The sequence below is a fragment of the Haplochromis burtoni genome, unplaced genomic scaffold, assembly GCF_018398535.1.
Source record: "Haplochromis burtoni strain Fernald_Lab_line unplaced genomic scaffold, NCSU_Asbu1 Contig_2, whole genome shotgun sequence".
Classification (NCBI taxonomy): domain Eukaryota; kingdom Metazoa; phylum Chordata; class Actinopteri; order Cichliformes; family Cichlidae; genus Haplochromis; species Haplochromis burtoni.
This window is the reverse complement of record NW_024582363.1, coordinates 2,124,466-2,145,007: the sequence shown is the minus strand read 5'-3', so window position 1 is coordinate 2,145,007 and position 20,542 is coordinate 2,124,466. Positions and strand designations below refer to the sequence as shown.

Here is a 20,542-nt window from a genome sequence, read left to right as displayed (position 1 = left end):
AATGTGATCAAAATAACCGTGTAATTGTTATTTTGTTATTGCTTCTCTACATTTATGGTTACAGACTCCCTTACTACCTTACTACAGTAATGTTACTGATAATATTATTGTTATCAGTGTAATTAGTATTGTTATTATTATTTTACATAGCTATAGCATTAATATCATTACTGTGAATAATTCTAAAGGTGTGCCATGCATTCAACTGTTCGCTCTCTGTATATGTGACTCATATTGTTAGGCTTTTTTCACTGAGCAGGAAAATAAAATTCTTATCAGCATGTGTACAGATAATGCTTCCTTTATGTAACCCCGCTAGCTGTTTGACACTAAACATTTGAAAACACAGTTCTGGTGTCATAGTTCAAGAGCGGCCAGATGAAATAAAATTAAACTTCCATCATTTACATTTACAAGAGCAATATTTTCATGCAGGTGTTTTTATATTTCCAGCATTAAAGCTGCAGACAACCTGTAATGGACCTTTGTGCAGCAAGTTAACTGACACTTATGCTCTTGCTCTCAGTTGAAATCTAACACAGTTATCTAAAACTTAGAAAAACATTCAACTCTTCTAAACTTAATTACTAAGAAAAATGTACTGTGTCATACTTGTGGTACTTTTCCTCAAGCTGATGTTGGGCAACAGCCAGAAAACCCAAACCTCAGTATGAGTACACATGCACACACACACTGAATCCTAGCACACAAAACACTTTGTAATTGTAAATCAATACACAATTATAGTACCATCGTCATAACACACTGCTTACTGACCTCAAATCCCTGGGCGCTGCCTGTGTCTCAGCTTTCTTCTTGTTTGCACACATATGGCTAAAACAATACTGGAAACCACTGTCATTTAATGTGGACACTTGCCAACAGAGACTCGAGGTTTAAAACCACTAGGAAACGGAAGTTTTTCCATGTGTGCAGATCTGCAGCAATATTCATGTGGATGGTAATATTAATTTGACTGCTTGCATCTGTTGCTTTCCAGAAACAGATTGCATTGAAATATATGATCAATATTATTCACTTATTCACTTCACCTGTTTATTTAGAGTTGTGGCATATCTGTGTTGTAGGATAAGATTGAAAAGTTGAAAGGGGTCATAGCTTTTGGCATTAGTGTCTTAAATGTTCTTCTCTACATGTAAGGTTGACCTGATGAAGAAGGGAGGAACTAAATATGTTTGAGATTAACAGTTTTAGCTCATCATGACCTCAGAGCCATGATGAGCTCTGAGGTCAGGCAGTGCTTCAGGTCGCTTAATTTTAAAGTAAAATGATGCTAGATTGCCAGATCTCACCTTTGTTTTGAGTAGGGTGAAAGAACTGTGTGGGAGGTGTGGCTCTTTCAAGCCCTTGCTAATTGGAATCTGCCATCAGCTCATAATTTAAAGCTTACATAAGTTGACCACACAAGAAGAAAGAAATTATGGGGCTCAAAAATTTTAGAGTGTTATCAAAAGTAGCAACATTTCGGCTCATTTTAAAAAATAATCTAAGAAAAATGCAGAAAATGGAAAACAAGCTTGAAGTCAAGAATAGGTTCAAAATCATCTTAAATGTTCAAGAGAAAAAAAACCCCAAATCCTATACAAGTGAAGAGCCAGCTATCAAAGCTCTCCAGGTTACTGGCAAAAATGTTTCCCTGTGAACTGTCAAGATTTCATGAGTGGAACCTCCAAGGACTCAGTACAAGATGCAAACTCTGATAAACATCAATAAATTGAGAACTCACAAATAAAGAAAGAAACTTTCAGACTTCTAGAGAGCGGTGAAGATCAACATCTTGCAAAGTGCTGAAATGAATGGAGGAAAAGAAAGAAGCAGTTTATGGCCCAGCGCACCACCAGCTTTTTTTAAACGTGCTTGTGTGTGTGTGTGTGTGTTATGGCTTTGGGCATGTATGGCTGAAAATTCACTGCATGACATTTCATCTATCAGCCAGATCTTTTCAACTTGAGTTCTTCAGGGTGAAGAGCTGGACTATACTCCATTGATATCAGCTGCTTGATCTCAGTCTGATAAAGATGCATTCATTCCCTTCCTTAAAGTCAGAGACACTCCACAGCAGGCAGAAGCTGTAGGTGTCGGCAGTGAAGGCTGCAAGAGCATCACCATGGAAAATACAAGGATCGGCTGATGTCTGATGTCTGTATGCCACTGACTTCAGGAAGTAATTGGACTGTAAAGGCTTTTTCAGCATAATACCTAAAACTGAAACTTTGAGTTTGAAAACAGCCAGTATGTGTGTGTGTGTGTGTGTGTATCTATCTATATCTATCTCTCTCTCTATATATGTATGTACTTACATTAAGATATTTTATAGGGTTACTGGTTACTGTGTAAACCAACACAGCTTTAGAATTGACAATGAAGTCGACATATTTTCAACCTTTGTGTCATTTTGTGAATTCCCATTTCTCACCAAAACTAGAGCACAGAATTCTTGGAGAGGCTGTTAGTATAATTAATAATAGTGTAATCCTAGATAATTGCATTAAAATATTCCAAAAGTCACCAACAAACATACCAAATGTTGAGAGGTCTAATTCAGTGACTGGAATTAGTGAAGGTAAAGCTTAGCAGACAGCTAGTGTTGGTGTTAGGACCTACTTGTCACTCAAAGCAGCCATGCTCTTAATAACCCATCACATTAACCACGTAACCACTTTCATTTAGAGCAATCAGCAGAAAAACTAAGCCAACACAGTTCGTCAAACTGACACATGAGGCTAACCCCCAAATTAGTCAATCCTCATAGACTCCCTGTTAAAACGTCCAAGCTGGTCTCTATGGTGACCTCTAACCTTAATATAAGTTAAGGCTTAAACTTAAGTTTGGCTCTGTTGGTGCATATTTTGATGAAAATTTTCTTACTATCCATAATGTTTGTGCTCATGTTGATCACGTTCACGTTGATTCAGAAAATCATTAAATTATTATTAAGTTTAATTATTAAATAATTATAAAATGCTCAGTCACACCAGAGTTAAAATAGGATACCAACCTCCTTGCAACTAACTGATGGTTGCCTAGTGACTGCATTGAATTTCTTTTCTCATTTGGCAACTGATTGCAAGTATTTAAGGTGACTGAAATAAATGCCATCTAATTTACAAACCTGATTGCCAATATGCTGGAATCAATCAGAGCTGATCAATGAGCACAACTTGTCTGCAAATAACTGTCAGGTTGTCAACTGGTTAGATTCTAATTATATTCCTATATAAAAGCAAGGTTGCCAAGGCCTGTGTTATTCTGCAGTGAAATTGCAGTCCTGCAGCAAATATGTTGTGGAGGTATTTCTGAGTCCCTGTTTCAAATCGATGTCAATCTGGCTGAATGTACACTAAGTCTTTAATGTGAATTACTGTTTAATATGAATGTTTGTGTATGTAGATTGAAACTGGTTTACAACAGATGGGAAAAGAATTTGTGATTTTTACTAGTTTGTCAGTTAATTGTCAGATTGTATGTAATTGCCTGGTTTTATTCAGTGGAATCTAGTTGACTGATTACAGAATGACTCTGTCTTATTACTATCCTCTTGACACATCAGAGTTGCTCTGACAGCAACTGACTGCGAGTGGTTGCAGACCTGGTCCCTATCTTTGGAGCCACTATTTCAAAGGCAATCAATTCCCAAGTTCATTGCACACAGTTGCAATAATTTTGGTTATCCCTACGATGTTGTAGCACAAAATAAAATATATGAAATGAAATGTACCTCCTGTTAAGTTGTCATGAAAAGGAAAATAAACTCAATAAATAAAAAACTGATTTTTGTACCAGGCTGTAAACATGTGGGTTTTTTTTTTCCCTGTTGTAAAGTTGGACATTTTAACATGGGAGTCTATGGAAAAGCCTCAGTGGGCCTTAGATAAACAGCATTGGCTTCATTTTTCAGAAGAATAGGTTTCCCCTTGGACTCATCCTGTAGTATCCAAGGATATAAACTATGTACCTTTAGAAATACCAAACTACCTGAGAAAAAGACATATTTCTATCACTTCTATCACATCAACAATGGATAGAAGAGGAGAAGACAACACAGACATACACTGAACCCATGCTGTTCAGCTTTGTGAGAGATTTAGATGAAGACAAGATTTAGTCAAATTCACACATCTTTATAAGACAGGACAAAATGGAAAAAGAGATCGTCTGATTGTTTGAAGACATTTTCTTAAGAGAGTCACATTAATACAAAGATCTATCATGGAATACCAGTATTTTATATACTGTAGATGTTATACCACATTTTAATATTCTGTAACATGTGTACATGGTAATATGCCAACTTTGCTTCAAAAAGTGTTCAGTTAGTTCATCCAAGAAAAAAAAAAAAGACTTTTTAAAGAATATTCAACTCACCATGAAAGGATTACAATACCCTGCAAACGCTCACGGTCTGTGTCATAATGTCTTTAAGCGTTTATCTTTACCACAAGAGAATACACAAAAACTCAATGCTTTGGGTAACTCAATGGACTGGATCTCGCCTTTCATACAAAATACTCGAAATAACCAAATGCTCATTAATGATTTACACAGTCCCAAGGGAAACAGAGACAACATTGTGATACTGTGAGAATTCATGTCAAGATAATAAGGAAGAGATGTGAAGAGCTCCTTTGTAAACCACTCTATATCCAGATACAACATGAAATAAAATAGTTGCCTGAGGTTTATCATTCAGTGTGTGAGAATGCTTCAGGATCCACTCTGAAAGAAATAACTCATTTTGCCAACTGAGCACTTAATTATGAGATTTTTCAAAAGTAATATCTATTTGGTTGTAGGTTTTGAGTCGAATTGGATTTTAGAACAAAACTCTTCATATTTCTCTTTAAGTTAATACTGTAATTATTTTTAAAAACTGCAATGATACCACACAATTAGCTGACCCACTTCAGTGGTTATTATTTTTTGTGTACAGCCCAAAAATTAAGACAAGTATCCGCCTGCTGCAGCCACGTCTCTGTAATTGTAACAGGAGTGTTTTTCTAATCAGCCAACATCATTCTTGTGCAGCTGATGGAAGAGAAATCATGATAATAGTAATAAAAATGCAATGTGTTTCTTTTAACAGCGTGTATAGTGATAGGATCCTGAGGACATCAACCTATAATACTTTAAAATAAGAGGTCTACATTGGGGAAAATATCCTATTTTGCTTTCTTGCTGAGCGTTAGATGATAAGATCAATGCAGCTCTCATATCGGCATTGACAATGTATAGCTAGCACCAACAGCTTGTGAGTTTCGCCTGGCTCAAACGCTGGAAATAGGGAATAGCTGTTTGCAACAAAATTAGCTTCCCAACATCTGAAAATGCACTTCAGTGTGGGGAGAAAGAAAGTTGGCCAGTAACCTCAGTTTAACACAATCAAGACATAAGAAACCAAAGCTAGCTAACCCTCCATGTCCAGTGTAGCTTACCCAATTAGCTTATTCCACCGAACTGTATTTTTGAGAAATGTGTCACATTTTATGACACATATGTTAAAACCTTTTGAGCTTAAATTTTAAAATTTGTTACAATGTAAGGAACATTGGTACAGTCTACAGAAATTTACTAGCAAAGCAGCATGGCTATTACTTACATTTTCAAGTTTGTAAAGTCTTCAAAAGTACTGATGTTTATCAATCAAAACTCTAGCTATGGCTTTAACTGACTCTTTAAAAAAAATCTGTTTTTGCAGCTATAACATGAATGTTGAACATACTTAATATGTTAATATGTAAATAAGCTAAACAACTAAATTTATCGTTAAAAGCATAAAAAATAGGTCTAATCACTGGATTCACAAAGTATCGACCGTAAAGATACTGGATGTGTTTTCTAAATGGCAATTTTAGGAGAATTGAGTTTGTGAAAAACAGCTTCCAGGGTGTTTACATGTGGACAAAGTACTTAATCCTACTCTATAAACTTATCCGATAAAGTGCTGTTATATAGGCTAACTCAAATAATAATCCTTCTGGTTTTAATCTAAGGGATTGGTGACAAACTCAAGTTGATTTTTCTATTAAAGTTTTTCTTTTGAATTTGTTAAGGATTTTTTTAAAACTTGGGTTTGCTATTATTCTTCATTTCTGACCTCTTTCTAATCCTGGATGCTTCTTATATCTTATTAGTTGAAAGAACTTAATTTTGAAAATGAAGCTGTTTATGGAGAATAACGTTCAACAAATATCAAAAGTTATCCATGAAAATGGAAATGAAATGTTGAATGTTCTACTTGTGTAATGACCAGAGATGTGATCATGCATAAGATTTTAACATTTTAATCTGAGTGTGAGTGGTCTGACGTTTGGGGTTCACCGTTTTAATTGTTTCTTATTGGCTACTCACTCTAGCAGTTTTTTCCTTTTCGTAAATCAGTAGCAGTTTTGGGTATATTTGGCTTAAATTGGGACATAAAAATTACTTGGCAGGTTTTCCATTACAATTTCATGATTGAATAAAAAAAAATCTGAAATAGGCCTAACAATAAAATTCAGAGCAGAACAGAAACTGAATTAATAATATTCGATTTAAAAGAAAAAGCTTTTTATATAATTATTTTTCAGTTAAAACATTACTTATTATTCACAAAGCTACATATAAGCTCTATCAGGATAAATATACGTGTTAGTTAAAATGTCAATGTGCTTTTCAACAAGTTTAAAAAAAAAAAAAAGCTTAACTAGCTGATGCTTTTTTTACTAAGCTGAGCTGACTATGTGCTGAAACCTGTAGCCACATATTAAAAAATAAGATATAAAAGCTGCATTTGTTATAACTCTCAGCAAGAAAGCAATCATATTGGTCAAAATGTCAAATAGTTCCTTTAACACATACAATAGGCTGTTTAATTCAAGACAACAACCCCGCGACTCACAAATGAAGAATACACTCAAAGCTACAAAAACGCTGTTTTTTTAAGCAGTTTTACATCAAAAAGCTTGAATATGACAAAGCGTGTGTATGTGTATTTGAGGGCTGAGGCGTGAGATATTACTAACCAACTTATAATTCTTGCCATAAAAAGCAAATGAAAAGGAACGTGAATCTGAGGTTTCATCACCTCTTTGGAAAGTGTCATGTTGAACCATGGCTCTGAGTCATCCCACGTTCGCCAAAGTCTCTTTGATTCGGTGTCAGTGGGCTTTTCGCATTGTATTCACTGGCATTCACCTTCACCACATTAGACAACCAGCACTGACACGAGTAATTCCCAAGGAAATCTCCTCTGGATTAGGATGAAAACAAATACCATAGCTTTATACTTTAGCCACCCAGATCACAGTCAGAAAAGGAATCAAAGTAACATCGGAAAAAATAAGTTAACATAATTCTGACACATAGAATTTTACAATATGTACATTATCTTTAAATTAAAATAGATTTGTCAGTTGTCTGATTGGGTAGGTCCTCTACAGAGCGCTGCTATTTTCCAACCATCCAGTGTTATTCCAAAGAGCTCCCTTTATGAGCTCAGAGCCAGCCAATCAGAGTGCAAGTAAGGCTTCCAACGTCAAGTCCCTGCCAATAGTTTGTCGGTGGCGTCTTCAGACAGGGCCAAGCCCTTAGCAACACACATGGGAGACCCTTCAACACCTTGACAAAAAGAAATAAATATAAAATATATGTAATATTTCTATATATATTCATAAAACCAAACCTAGGATAGATTTGAACTCTGATGTCTTCTCTCCACAATATAATGAAATTGCGGCCCCTTCCTACTGCCAGTCCACTTTCCTTTCGGTCTCCATTTTTGTGTATTTTTGCAGTTTTTCAAGGAAAAAAAAAAAAAAAAAAAAGAAGTCTTCTTCAAACCTGTACATCTTATACACAAGTAAACAAAATGTAAAAGTGCGTGTTTTTTGAATACGTTTTATCCACTATATCCAAAAGTGTTGCAGGCACTTAAGTCCTTCCCAAACAATGCAGGTGTTTTTTCGACAGTGAAGCAGGTTGGTTTGGTTATTCCTGGATCCATGTGGGTCGTTCTGTCTGTATGTCTCTGTCGATCTTTGCGTCTGGCGAGGCCACTCACGGGCCACTGCTAGCCCAGGATGTCCAGGTAGACCGGCGTGGCTTTTCCCATGGCGAACAGGACCTTCTGAATGTCCTTAATGTTCAGTCGCTGCTGTGGTTCCCGCTGCCAGCAGCCTAGCATGATGTCATAAACCTCCTTAGGACAAATCCGTGGCCTCTCCAGAACCCGACCCTGGGTTATGCACTCAATGACCTGCAGAGGAGACAGGGCAGTGGAGTGAAACAGGAGATTCTCACTCACTGATTGCTTTGGTTTGTTCATAATGAGAAAGCGGTGACACTGAGCAGAAATGTCCTTTGAGGTTTGAACTAATGAAACTGAGATGAAAGAAATAAACAGAACACATTCAATCCTAAATTTGGGCAATAATAAAAGGGAAACAAGACTTTTTTTTTTCTGTCCCACAGCACAAACTAACAATAATACTGACTATTTGGTGGGGCTGGGATGTTTTAGATGTTGTTAAAAGGCTGATTGATCTTTTCTCTATTGTGCTTGCGCACTAATTAGCCAGATGACTCACTGCTGTTGTGATAATTTGGCTTCATTTTCCAGGGCACTGTACTTTAAAAGAATGGATAGCAATCTATTTGTGTGAAACAATTGGGGGGGGGGGGGGGGGGGGGTCATGTTATGGAAAAACTGTGATTTCTTAACATTATTTACACTTCACACTTGTGTACTAATCAAAACTATCTCAAACATCTTTTTTTAAGTTTTCACTTTTCAAGGCGTAGAAATTAACAACACAGCTGAAGAGGGAAAACAGAAACTTTCCCCGTAAGGCATATTATGGTGTCATGCAATTTCACGCTCTTGCAAGTCTGCAGCATAACAACAGTGTCAGAACAAAGGATTTGATAATCTACTGATATCTAAAGCCTAATTTTCTGGAAGGAACGTATGACAAACTTGATCTGTGTTTAAATAAATGTGACTTTACTTTACTCAAGACAGCAGTACACGTTATTAGAACAAAACAGGAGGGACACACTTGATCTATTGTTCTACCGTTTGTTTACTTTCTGTTATATTCCGTCTGTCATGTCTCATCCCCAGATGATAAGAGTCTCTAAAATGCGGACGGGCTACCTTTAAGACTGACTGGAGCCTTTATGCATAATTCCACAATCGCAAGCGCTACAATCAAGCAGTAGCTTTGGAAAATCCACCCAGTGCTTCTCTAACTGTGGTGCATAGCGCCACTGCAGGGGGTGGGGGGATGTCATGTTTTTGGGGTCCTTAATTTGTTTGTTGGTACAGTTTTTTTTCTTTGCGTTCCTGGTTTTCTCTTTTCTCTCAGTTATGTTTAGTTTTATGGCGCACTGTAAAGGTGTTTAATCCCCCAAACCAGTTCTACTTCTAACAGTAATGTGATTGGTGTGTGCACGGCTGCAGTCAAGTGAACTGTGCTCTGGTCCAACTGAAGACATGAGCCTTGCTCAGTTAGACCCAAGCACGGTACACAAGTAGTGTGATTGGTATTCGAATGCTTCCTCAGTGACAGTGACTGGCCCTGTAAAAATCACTGTGTTATGTAAATAGCAAATCTGTAACGCATGTGAGAGGCCAGTGTGTCACCGCTTCCAATTAAGCTACAAAATGCATAAAATCATGAAGCTCATTGTGCTCTCTGAAGCGAAGTTGAGATGTTGAAACAAAGTGAAGTGTACTTGGGTCTGCATGTAAAGAGCGGTTTGAGCAGAGGACAGCGAGGCAGTGGGAAGATGGGACAAACACACTTGGTGTTGGTACGAGGCAACCATGCTTAGTGTGAGTACACCCTCAGTCTGTTTTGTCTCTCTGTTGTTTTACTTCCTCTTTTATTTAGCTTTCTCATGTTTAGTCTCTTGGTTTTAATTTCTGATTTTGTTCCTTTCCCTCCGTTTCCCTCCGTCTATCTTATCCTTTTTATTAGCATTTGGATTTTATTTTCCCCCCTGTTTTTTGTTGTTAATGATAAAGAAAAATGAGGATTGTTTTATTGATCCACACTATTTTAAAAACCACAACCTCCTAAACTTTGGAACAGTCCTCCTCAGCGTATTAGGTTGCCTAAATCTGCTGAAAAAAAGGATTTTGCCCACTAATTTGGGCCACAGTTTACATAAATACATGCATGTATATACTGTGATGACACTTAGACCATATGGTTAACTATGTGTCTGCATGTGTCGGCTTTTATTTCAAATAAAGCACTTTGTAAAAGTGTGCTTTAAAAGCGCTATGCACATAAAGTTATTATTATTAAATTTGCACAGAGACTAAGCTTGTGTTTGATGTTATTAAACATCATGGGGGCTACATTAATTTAATGGAATAACAATTGTAATCCATCAGGTTCCTCTGCGTCGTAATGATAGAGCTGTGATATCGATAAATCTGTTAACTTACACAGTCAGCATTTTTCTCAGCTTCCCTCTCTGGCTTCAAATAAGCGAGACTTTATTAATATATCAGGTCTTCTCCAGTCTTACTGACCACACACATTCACAATCTGCTGCTTTGGCTGTAGCAGCTGTGTTGTTTTCAGCCTGTATTAAGTGTTTAAACTCTTCCCATAGTATAGTTTTATCTTTGTTTGTCAAGTCAGCTGCTCTGTTGTAAGTAGACCTGTCAATGTTTCTGGTTGGTTATTTGCACCCTTTCATGTGACTTATTATGCTGACGCCTACTTTTGTTTGACCACTTATTGTTACAGTTCAGGTGAGTGAAGCTAGATAATATAGATAATATGTATTCTGCAGGGCTTTGGTGATTTACAGCCTTTATTTTTCCTTGACATAGTACTTGGACTCAATTAGAGCCTAGAGTAGTCTCACTTCCCATCTGAGATTCAGATTGTAGCACGCGTCCTTCGTACATACATCATATACTTGCAAATATGATAACATGTACTAATAGACAAGTGAAAGTGAAAACAAGGGTGTGATTAGTCACCCTATGATCACAGTTGGGGTCTCTGATCGCAGTACAAAGCATAACTCCAACCCCCTCACATAATAAGCAACTTGAGAGGACAGATAAGCAGCAGCGTGAGGGCAGATGTAATAAGGCTGGACTGGGATCAGCTGCTGCTAATAGGCCAAGGCAAGAGAGGCTGCATGAAACAGAGCAGGTTGGCTATAATATCCTTGACCATCAATTTAGCACGCAGTGTAGTTTTCACCTTTTGCTTTCTGCATAGCAGATTAAATGAGAATTATGGTTTATTTTCCAATAATGCATCTACTGTGGGTCATGATAACTTTACACTAGGCACACGTGCCAAGGGTTAACTGATGCCACAGCCAAAGCTGGACTGGCCATTGGGCATACCGGGCATTTGCTTGGTGGCCCGATGATTTATTTATTTATTTATTTATTTTTTGTAACGGTATAAACAATGAAAGGTGTTGGATTGGCCAGATGTTGGCCGGTGTGTAAAAATAACTCAGTTGTTTGGTGGTGGCATCGCGGAGCTTCCACAGATTCAGTAAAATGAACAAGTGATGGAGGCCAGCACGTGGATGAGGGAGATCGGAGGCAGGACGAGGAGAGACCCGAGGTGGCCGCCGGTCCGAGCGTCAGGTGAACTGAACTTCAGGTAAGTCTATCTGGGTCAGATATAAACCAAGTTTAGGTGGAGTTTATTTTCGTGTGTCTCTGTATTAACAAACGTGCCATATTGGCTTAGTTTATTTTTCTTATCATTCTTGTGAGGAGACCATAAATAGCATTTACAGTCCATTTGCTGTTATGGAGTTCTTGTTATGGATAAAAAGTGTCTTTTTTTGTTTCAAAATAGCTGATAACTATTCGCTGATAGCTGCCAACATATGCAAACAAATATAATTCTATAAAGTGGTTCTATATAGTGTGTAACTGTTAATATAGAGCGTTATTAAATTTATTGCTAATGCAAACATATGGCACACTGACCTCTGAGGGAAATTTTAAATGGCACTCGCCATCAGAAAGGTTGCCTACCCCTGCTTTACACTCACAACTTCCATGATAGAGATTTTGGAGAAGTGAGAAACAATGTGTGAACACCTTGTTCTGGAGTGGTTTGTATTAGTTTTCTGCTTCCTTCCAACTTCTTTCTTCGAAAAATTTTATATTCATTATTTTAACTGGAGAGATCATACCAAACATGGTACCCAGAACATTAAATATTTCTTACAGCTTTTACTTAAATTCAAGCACCAACATTTATTTAATGGTCGAAGACCCAGTGTTTTGTGTATTATTGTTGTCATTCTATGATTTCTCCTTTGAATATGACTTCTTGTATTCTGAGTTCTTTTTTTGTATTCTAGTTTTAAGGTTTTGTTCTGTGCTCAGTCTGTTTCCTGTTTTACTTTGAAGGTCAACGTATTCCATTTTGCTTCCTCCCAATCTCGTCTTTGTAATTAGTTTCAGCCGTGTTTCCCAGGTGTTTGCTCTCTGCCCTGTTCCCCACCTGTATTTAGTGTCTGCATGCGTTCCCGTTCATTGTCGCGTCGTCTCTAGTACTAGCCTGTGTGTTCTGTTTTCATGCCCCATTTCTAGCTCTCCCAGTTTAGGTTTTGTTTTGTGTTTGCCAGCAATAAAGCTGTGGTTTTTGAGTCTGAGTTCTGCCTCTGTGAGTCTGCATATCAGGTCTTTTTCCTGCCTGCCTGCACACAGACCATGACACCATGGGGTAACCTGCTATTCCATTTTGCTATCACATATAAAACTAAAACAGGGGTCTTGGTTAACGGGCACTAAGCAGAATAAATGTTTGAGACATGTCTGCCACAGAAAATGCATCACACTCTCTGCTAAAGAATGTATTTCTCTGTATAGAGTACATATATTATTCTTTGCTGTATTTAGAGATATCAAAAAACCAACCAATCAAACAAAAAAAAGCAGATAAGCTGGTCGGTGTAGCTCCGTAGAGGATGATAGTGGAGCCAGTGGAGCCCAGAAGTGTGATACCTGTTTGAAACATGTTCCTACAGTACCCACTGTCACTGAGTCACTAATGCTCATTTATAATTATTGCAGTAATTTTTCAACGACTTAAACAATGACAACAACTGAATAATAGGCATGTGAATAAGTGAATAACAAGTACAAGAATTTCATCTGTACTATCTGTACATACAAAATTACATTTGGAAAACAATTTACCTTCTTTGGCTGTGATATAATAAAGCACTCATCTCATCACAGTTTAATCAGCCGAGTGTTTCATTTAGCAAACTTCTTCTGCGCAAGATGCAGAAAAATATGAAAATATCACATTTGTATAAAGCCCAAAAGCACATTGACACTTCTATTGATATTTCCATTCTATTGTAATGCCTGGGCTTACCCTACAAGCGTAATCCTAATTGAATTTTATTGATTTAAAGCAAAGACTTCAATGAAAAAACAGACCGCTCACGGGCGTTATGTAATGTGGGCATGGGCATCAATTTATCACCTCACCAAAGAGTGAAGAAACAACACGAGGCAGTAGATTAAGATCCAGAATAGCAGTGGTCATTTAAATCTGCTATTAGCAAACTCGGGATTTCAGCCTTTCCCCCTCGCTGACGACATGTGGGGAAAGATTTTGATGTGCTTTGCAATAAGCTGCCCTACTTGATGTTTGGAAATGGAAAAGTAGACTTTCACATTTACCACTAGATGACCTGGAGCTATAATTTCCAGTGTGTGCATGAGATTCTGTAATTCAGCCTTTGATAATATGTGTGTGTGCTATATCTTGTGAAGGTTTATCTATCGTGCTTCAGGCGCTTTTTACCTCGTTGTTACCCAGCTGAAACCAAGGCTGCTTCCCATAGGTAAAGATCTCCCACAGAATGACTCCAAAGCTCCAGACATCGCTTTCCGTGGAGAACTTCCTGTACATGATGCTCTCTGGGGGCATCCAGCGAATAGGTAGCATGGTGTGTCCTCCAACCTGAGAGGAGAGTAAAGGAGCGGGGAGAGGAGATCTTTATTGCAAACAGAAATGTTGCAGCTAAGACAGAGATAAGAAGACTCAGTCATCAACACAACTCCCTGGTGTCTGGGGATTAACTGTCCATACATGTAACTGATACTCTGGGCTTAACATTTCATGAATGCCAGCTGCACTGCTGAATGTTGACACTGATGCAATATAGAAAAATGCTGACAGCTCTGTATGCATTGAAGCAACAGAAATACTTTAGGTTATCGTATAAAATGGCCCCTTTGTTCTTAAGTAAAACAGCAATCGTTTCTCTGCAGAAGTACAGGCATTAAGCAGAGGATCAAAGTCTCACAGCATGGAGCTGAATGTGGAATTTAATCAGTTTTTAAATAAATCAACCAAGGGGATAAGAGAGCTGCTGAATACACACTTGTGCGCCATCATGGTAAAGACGTTCATGTGGCTTCTAAGGAATGTGATTAAATTCAACATAGCGGCATGCAAACATGCGTTTCTAAGATCTGCACACGGCAGGGACAGTTGAAGAATAGCACATATCAGCTTGAAGCAGTTTGGTGTCTGTAAACCAGCAGCACATGAAATGAAGTCTCCCCTTGCTGTAACTCCTTTCAGGGTGGATATTAATCGATTAGACAATCACCCATTAATCATCAGCTTCCATTAGCAGGCATTGTTTTAAGATCTATTTCCCATTCGTGTCAGTGACTGTGTTTTAATCATGGCCGTGTCGGGTTGAATAAGACCAATGTGGGAATGAGCTGCAAAGTATTGCAAGTTTCAGCTCAGAATATGAGTGCAGTATCACTTACGGTGATTACAGTGAACGCTTTAAGTGTATTAGAAACAGATTTTTGTTTTAAACATGCAGGTGGTCTGACCTTTGCAGGAGAAATTTTTAGTGCTATTTTCTGATTGCCAGAAAAGTTTACTGGCAATCAGAAAATAGCTTAAAGCGCTTAAATAGCCTATCTGTCATAACCACATACATGTCAACACATGATTAAAGTTCAATACTCAGGCCATGTGCTGATTTCATGAGACAACAAATGTGGTGAAAGCTGCACAAATATATTTGGATGATGAGTACATGTTTTTCTTTACTTTTTACTGAGGTAAAGGTTACTCTCAACATTTCCAAACAAAGGCTTAAGATAGCAGGATTATGATTACTAATTAACTCCCAAGAGTAAATATCTAATAGCCTTTAATAGACACTTAGTGTGTTTGTTGCCATATAGAACTAAGCAGACAGCAGTCTACATAGTTCTAGTTTATGTCCTAATCCTACTTAATCACCATTCATTTGTAACATTCTAATACAAATGACTACTTACAATACTAATTCTAAGCATTCTGTTGCCCTATCACTTCCTGCTGTCATTTATTTGTATTATCTGGTTCAGTTTTTGGCCTTTGCTGTTGTTATCTTGACAGTTCCGTTGAGATAAAATACGATGGATTCTAAGCCTCTTTGAGGTTTTTATCTCTAAGTCAGTGAAAGCACTCCTGCAGCATATCAGACACACATCTATCATCTGTCCATCATCAAAACCACCCATCCATCCATGCATTCACTGATCTATCCATCCATCCATCCATCCATCCAGCAAGCAGGCCAGCAAGTAGGCCAGCAAGCTAGCCAGTCAACTACTCTTTTGGGCTCATTTTCTGTGCTTAGGACAAAATAAAATCCACAGTCAGACGTGCATAGGCTCTGAAATCATCATTAGGAAAACCTCTTAGCTTGTAGCTGCATTCACCCTCATATGGTTCCTCCTATCTGTACCTCTGGGTTACAACACAATCAGATTCATTTAATCATAATAAGCTCTTTTCCCAACTCCATTTACCAGCTCCAACATCTGTGTGCCTTCAGCTGTGAGTGCTGCGTGGCATTTTAAGTATCGAGAAAAAAAACTCAGCTCAAGTCTTACTAATTACCTCCTAGTTCCGTAGCGCGCTCATTGCACATTTCCTTTGAAAGTCAAACACAATCTCCGTGTGTCAGCTTGACGTAGCAGATGAATCTTGGTGGATGTTTTCAAAGAGACATAAGATTTGTCAGTTTGCCAAAAGTCTACTCCTTCCTGGGCATTTATTCAGAGCGTCCTTTGGTTTGTACACTTCATCAAATTTAGTTGCCGAGTTAGAGGCCTCTGTTTGTTTTCCTCTATATGTCCTTCATCTGCAACCTTCTCGAATATCTATTAAATGCACCAAGTTTATGTGTTAGCTCTTTCACTACTGACTATTAGCTACTTTCAAATTAGTCTTTTGTAAAACTACACAAGACAGTCTTGGAAACTATACGACACAGTCTCAGAAAATATACCCAAAAGTATCAATGACAACACTGGCTGCCCTTACAGGCATATAGTGCAGATCAAGCAGCAACCTCCAGGGTTGAAAAATGAAGCTCGCCTCAAAGAATGGACCAGGAATGTGGTGTTGGTCCCTTTTAATAGAATTATCTGTCTTGCTGTGAAGTGCAGCGCATCCAAGAAGCTTTTGCTTCAGTTTTGGTAAGTATAATCATATCTTTGCTTGGGCTGGATGGCAATCACACCTCGTTAACTGGGCTTGCTAGCATTGCTAGCTAGTTCACATGTTTCAGGTTTCTGTGTTGAGCTGGGCTCTCTGCTTCAGGCTGTGTGTGCAGTCAATCAAAAAAGTACGTTTCATGTGCCCTATGACTCTTCCACTATGAGTGCCACCACCTCCCATCAGAGCTGTTATCAGCTAACAGTGATTAAATTGTGAAAAAAAAAAATCTATAAACAGAAACATACAACAGTTAAAAAAAATATAACCAGGAACACAAACCTGGCTAAGAGGTTGGAATAATTTGAGATAATATGATGCAGAAAACCGTTAATCCTTGGATTTAGCACACGGTAAAAAAAAAATCAACATTTTAATTCTAATTAATAATTTTAATGCTGGATGCATTCTTGGTACTGCATCTAATATGAGGCCTGCACTGTAGAACTAGGTAACTTTAAATTGTATAAATGTAAATATTAGATATTACCATCCATAGTCTAATAAAGGAGAGATGTAAATCACTTTAGAGAATTAACAGCTTAATTCTATATTTAGACTGAATTAGATACATAAAGAAAACATTTATACATTTGCACCATTCACCACTTGCCCACTTACAAAGAAATGAACAGTCTCTAATTTTTAAATAAAAGCTATCAATTTATAACATTTTGTATTTTTATATATGTTACCGTCCATTACTATTTATAATTATTTGTAAGACTGTTTAATGCATTTATAAAAATCTATAAACCCAGACAGAATGAGAGTGGACTCGTCTGAGACGCATCTCTTTGCAGTAGAGGGACAACTGGTTGTATTCTGGTTATATTCGTACATAACAACAAGGTTACTGAGCATTTATGTGATCTTTATGTAATTTTGAAGTTAAATTGCAACTGACAGCAACTGCGTCATTATTTGTGGAATTGAATTTATGAATTTCAGTTTTAAGTGCTCTATTTCTGCTGATTTGTCACAGTTAATGACCGTATTATCACAAACCGATTTTGTATAATTGCAAACTTGACTCCATTCAATCACAACCTAACAGCAGACTGACTGGTCTCGTGTTATCTCGGCCTTCACGCACCAAAGTCACTTTGAAGATGGCAGCTGACTGTGAGTGGTCACAGACAGAAAGAACCATTTCAAAGGCAACAAGATATCATGCTTACCGCACAATCTTCAAGTGTGACTGTAGCACTACTCAAATGGTAGCTTTTAGAACATATTAACTAAGCTTTTCAAAAAAGCCACAGGTCGCTCATCTATATTTCATGCTCTAAATGAGTCATCCTGTATTAACAAGCCAACATTAGCATTTTCCCTAAGTTCAGCTATACCAGGCAGATAGTAGGTTGAAAATAGTTATGACTCAGAAATGACTTGTTGGGTACAAGCTGTTTAATTTTACTGATAAAAAGGTGTCAAGTTCCATTTTTAAAAGTTGTTAGATATTATAATTGGCTAAATTTGAACCTGTAAGTGAGACTAACATTTAAAAGAGAAACACAACCTTTTTTGAAAAGGTTAATTTTGATGACTGAAAGTCACACATACAATTTTGTACACACAAGTGAACCAAAATGTTCAGTGGAAAAAAAAAACTCATGAAGGTGCCTAGTAGAACTACCTGGTGAATGATTTGTAAGCCTTGTTATGAGATATACAATGGTAACCTATCATCATACAAGAAAGAAGAACCCCAAGGTGTTTTTGTGTCCTCGTTTATTGAACTCCTGATTGTAGCTCCTTGTCTCAGGTGTCTTGACTAAGTCGATATCTGGTGTGCAGAGTGTTTACCTGAAAGTGTTATCCCAAAGTTGTATGCTTTTCTCGGACTGAATACAAATCAATATTTGTACACAGGGCCTGCAGGTCAACAAGACCAATAGAGACACTATTCTTTACCAACACCTATATGCTGACTGAGAATCAGAATCACACTCCATTAACCTCCAGCATGTCAAACTGGAGGACACTAGAGGACGTTTCTTCTTTACTGAACACACTTTCATTATTCTTCCATTTACTTCCATATGGATGGGAGATGCTTAATATATGTATTGTATCCTGTAAGATTTACTCATCAAAATGGCCACTGTCACATTTTCTCACAAAAATGTAATAATAATAATTAAGTATGAATCATTTCAACATAATGGCTGAAATATATAAAAACAGTCTCCGAAAGCAGTTTGGAAACATAGATCGCTAAAAGTATACTTCACAGATAATGTGGATTTTGAATTGCTATTTGTTATGACAGACATTTGCATTTCTGTCAAGTGTAGCGATGTTAAGTCTTTCTACTATTCAGAGCTTTATGCTTTAAAAACTTTTCCCTCTTTTTATCAGGAGGATTTGCAGAGTTTTACCTCCATTCTCCTGCTTTACATTGACACATGTTTATACCTCAGAGCAGCCCAGTACAACCACAGTCTTTCACTGAACCCGCCAGGGGTTAAGTGCTGTGCTCGACCGTGTCTCACTGTCGAGTTGTAAAGTACAAAGAATCAATGTATCATTCTCCTGAATCCTATAGAACCCCGGTTGTGCTTCTCTATAAGTTGTTCAAGGGCATCTGAGGTGTTACACAGATGCATCCTTTACCTCTTAATTTCTTGAGGCTTGCTCCACCATCTCCCTGCCTAAACAATTATGATCCGTCACCACCTTGGAAGATAATCAAAGCTGCTGTTTTTCCTTCCTTCAGTGGTAGGACAGATAAAACAGTAATTAAGATAAACATAAATTCATGAAGCGTTCCAAATAAGGTGCCCTTTCTCCACATCCTGAATTAACACACTTATTGACAATGCCACTGGCAGTAGTTCTCTCTTCCACACACCCTTAAACTCATTCTTTAGGGTTTCACTTCAAGCTAAGGGCCAAATGAACACAGACTTAGACTCTACCTGGTCTCATTACACATGGCACAGTTTAACATTGTACACAACATTAAGCCAATATTGATGCAGAGACCAGTCGCCCCTATTATGCAAAACCTCTGGGTCGAGGTAAGCTAGGTGGGCCGAGTGTGAGGTGAAGAAGTTGGCGAGGGGCTGTATACCAATCTGTCCCTCTGTGGAGCTTTATAAAGATTAAACAAAATTAATTAAGTTCCCGTTAGTCTAAATGACTTATCTGAGGTCCTCCCTGCCCACTGCATGCAAGGCCCAGCCTCATCAGATGCATACTAATGATTTAACCGGAGCCGCCGTGGCGAGGGGCATTAAAAGTGGCTGACTCGCTGCTTCCCAAATGATTGCATGCCATCACCTTGGGTTTTTGTGACAAGGCCATGGTAATTAGCTTGGAACATGGGGGAAAAGGAAAAAAAAAAGCTGAACACATAATAAAAATAAAATAATTGCCCCTGTAATTATCCTCATCTTTCTCACTCAATGTCACATCAAGAAGCTGGCAATGCTCTGCGGGGAGTGAGGAATGAGTCTGGGGCTTTTTTTGTTGCTGTGTAAACTGGATTAGTGCTCTGCCTGTCCCACCGTAGCAGGGGAGTGATTGGATTAACGGCGTGGAGAGCACAGCAGCATGGCAGGGGGATAGATTACTGGCCCAGTCGGGCTCTTCGATGGGCGCACCGTGGCCTGTAGGGAGCCCTAGGAGGCCCCAGACATCTTAAAGGGCCCCGATAACCATCTTGAGACACTCTCTCTCCCTGCTTTAACCGTGTTGCTATCTCTGCTCTCCCAGCTCAAACAGCAACGAACACAAGTTCACTTTTAGAGGCTATGATGTCCATTAGGTTTCTACCTGCTGCGCTGCTGCCAAGTGGAGATAAAGTGGTATCTACTCTGGCCACTGCACGCCAGTGGGTGGTGAAACTTTCTGAAGGTATTTATTTTTTTAAACAGGCACACACACACACACACACAACACACACACACACACACACACACACACAACACACACACAACACAAACACACACACACACACACACACACACACACACACACACAACACACACACACAC

General features: G+C 38.2%; 1 protein-coding gene across 3 annotated transcripts in view; it reads right to left on the bottom strand.

Annotated features, from left to right (window-relative positions):
* Nucleotides 1-4,177: 4,177 nt before the first annotated feature.
* The window catches only part of ntrk3b (neurotrophic tyrosine kinase, receptor, type 3b), a 221,752-nt gene continuing 205,387 nt past the window's right edge, over nt 4,178-20,542 (bottom strand). For all 3 annotated transcript variants that reach the window (XM_005913047.3, XM_005913046.3, XM_005913048.3), the window contains 2 exons: nt 13,824-13,982; nt 4,178-8,254 (listed from right to left, as the gene is read on the bottom strand). In XM_005913047.3, coding sequence (XP_005913109.1) covers nt 8,069-8,254; nt 13,824-13,982 — 345 coding nt within the window. In that variant the 3' untranslated portion in view covers nt 4,178-8,068. The remainder of the gene's footprint in view (nt 8,255-13,823; nt 13,983-20,542) is intronic.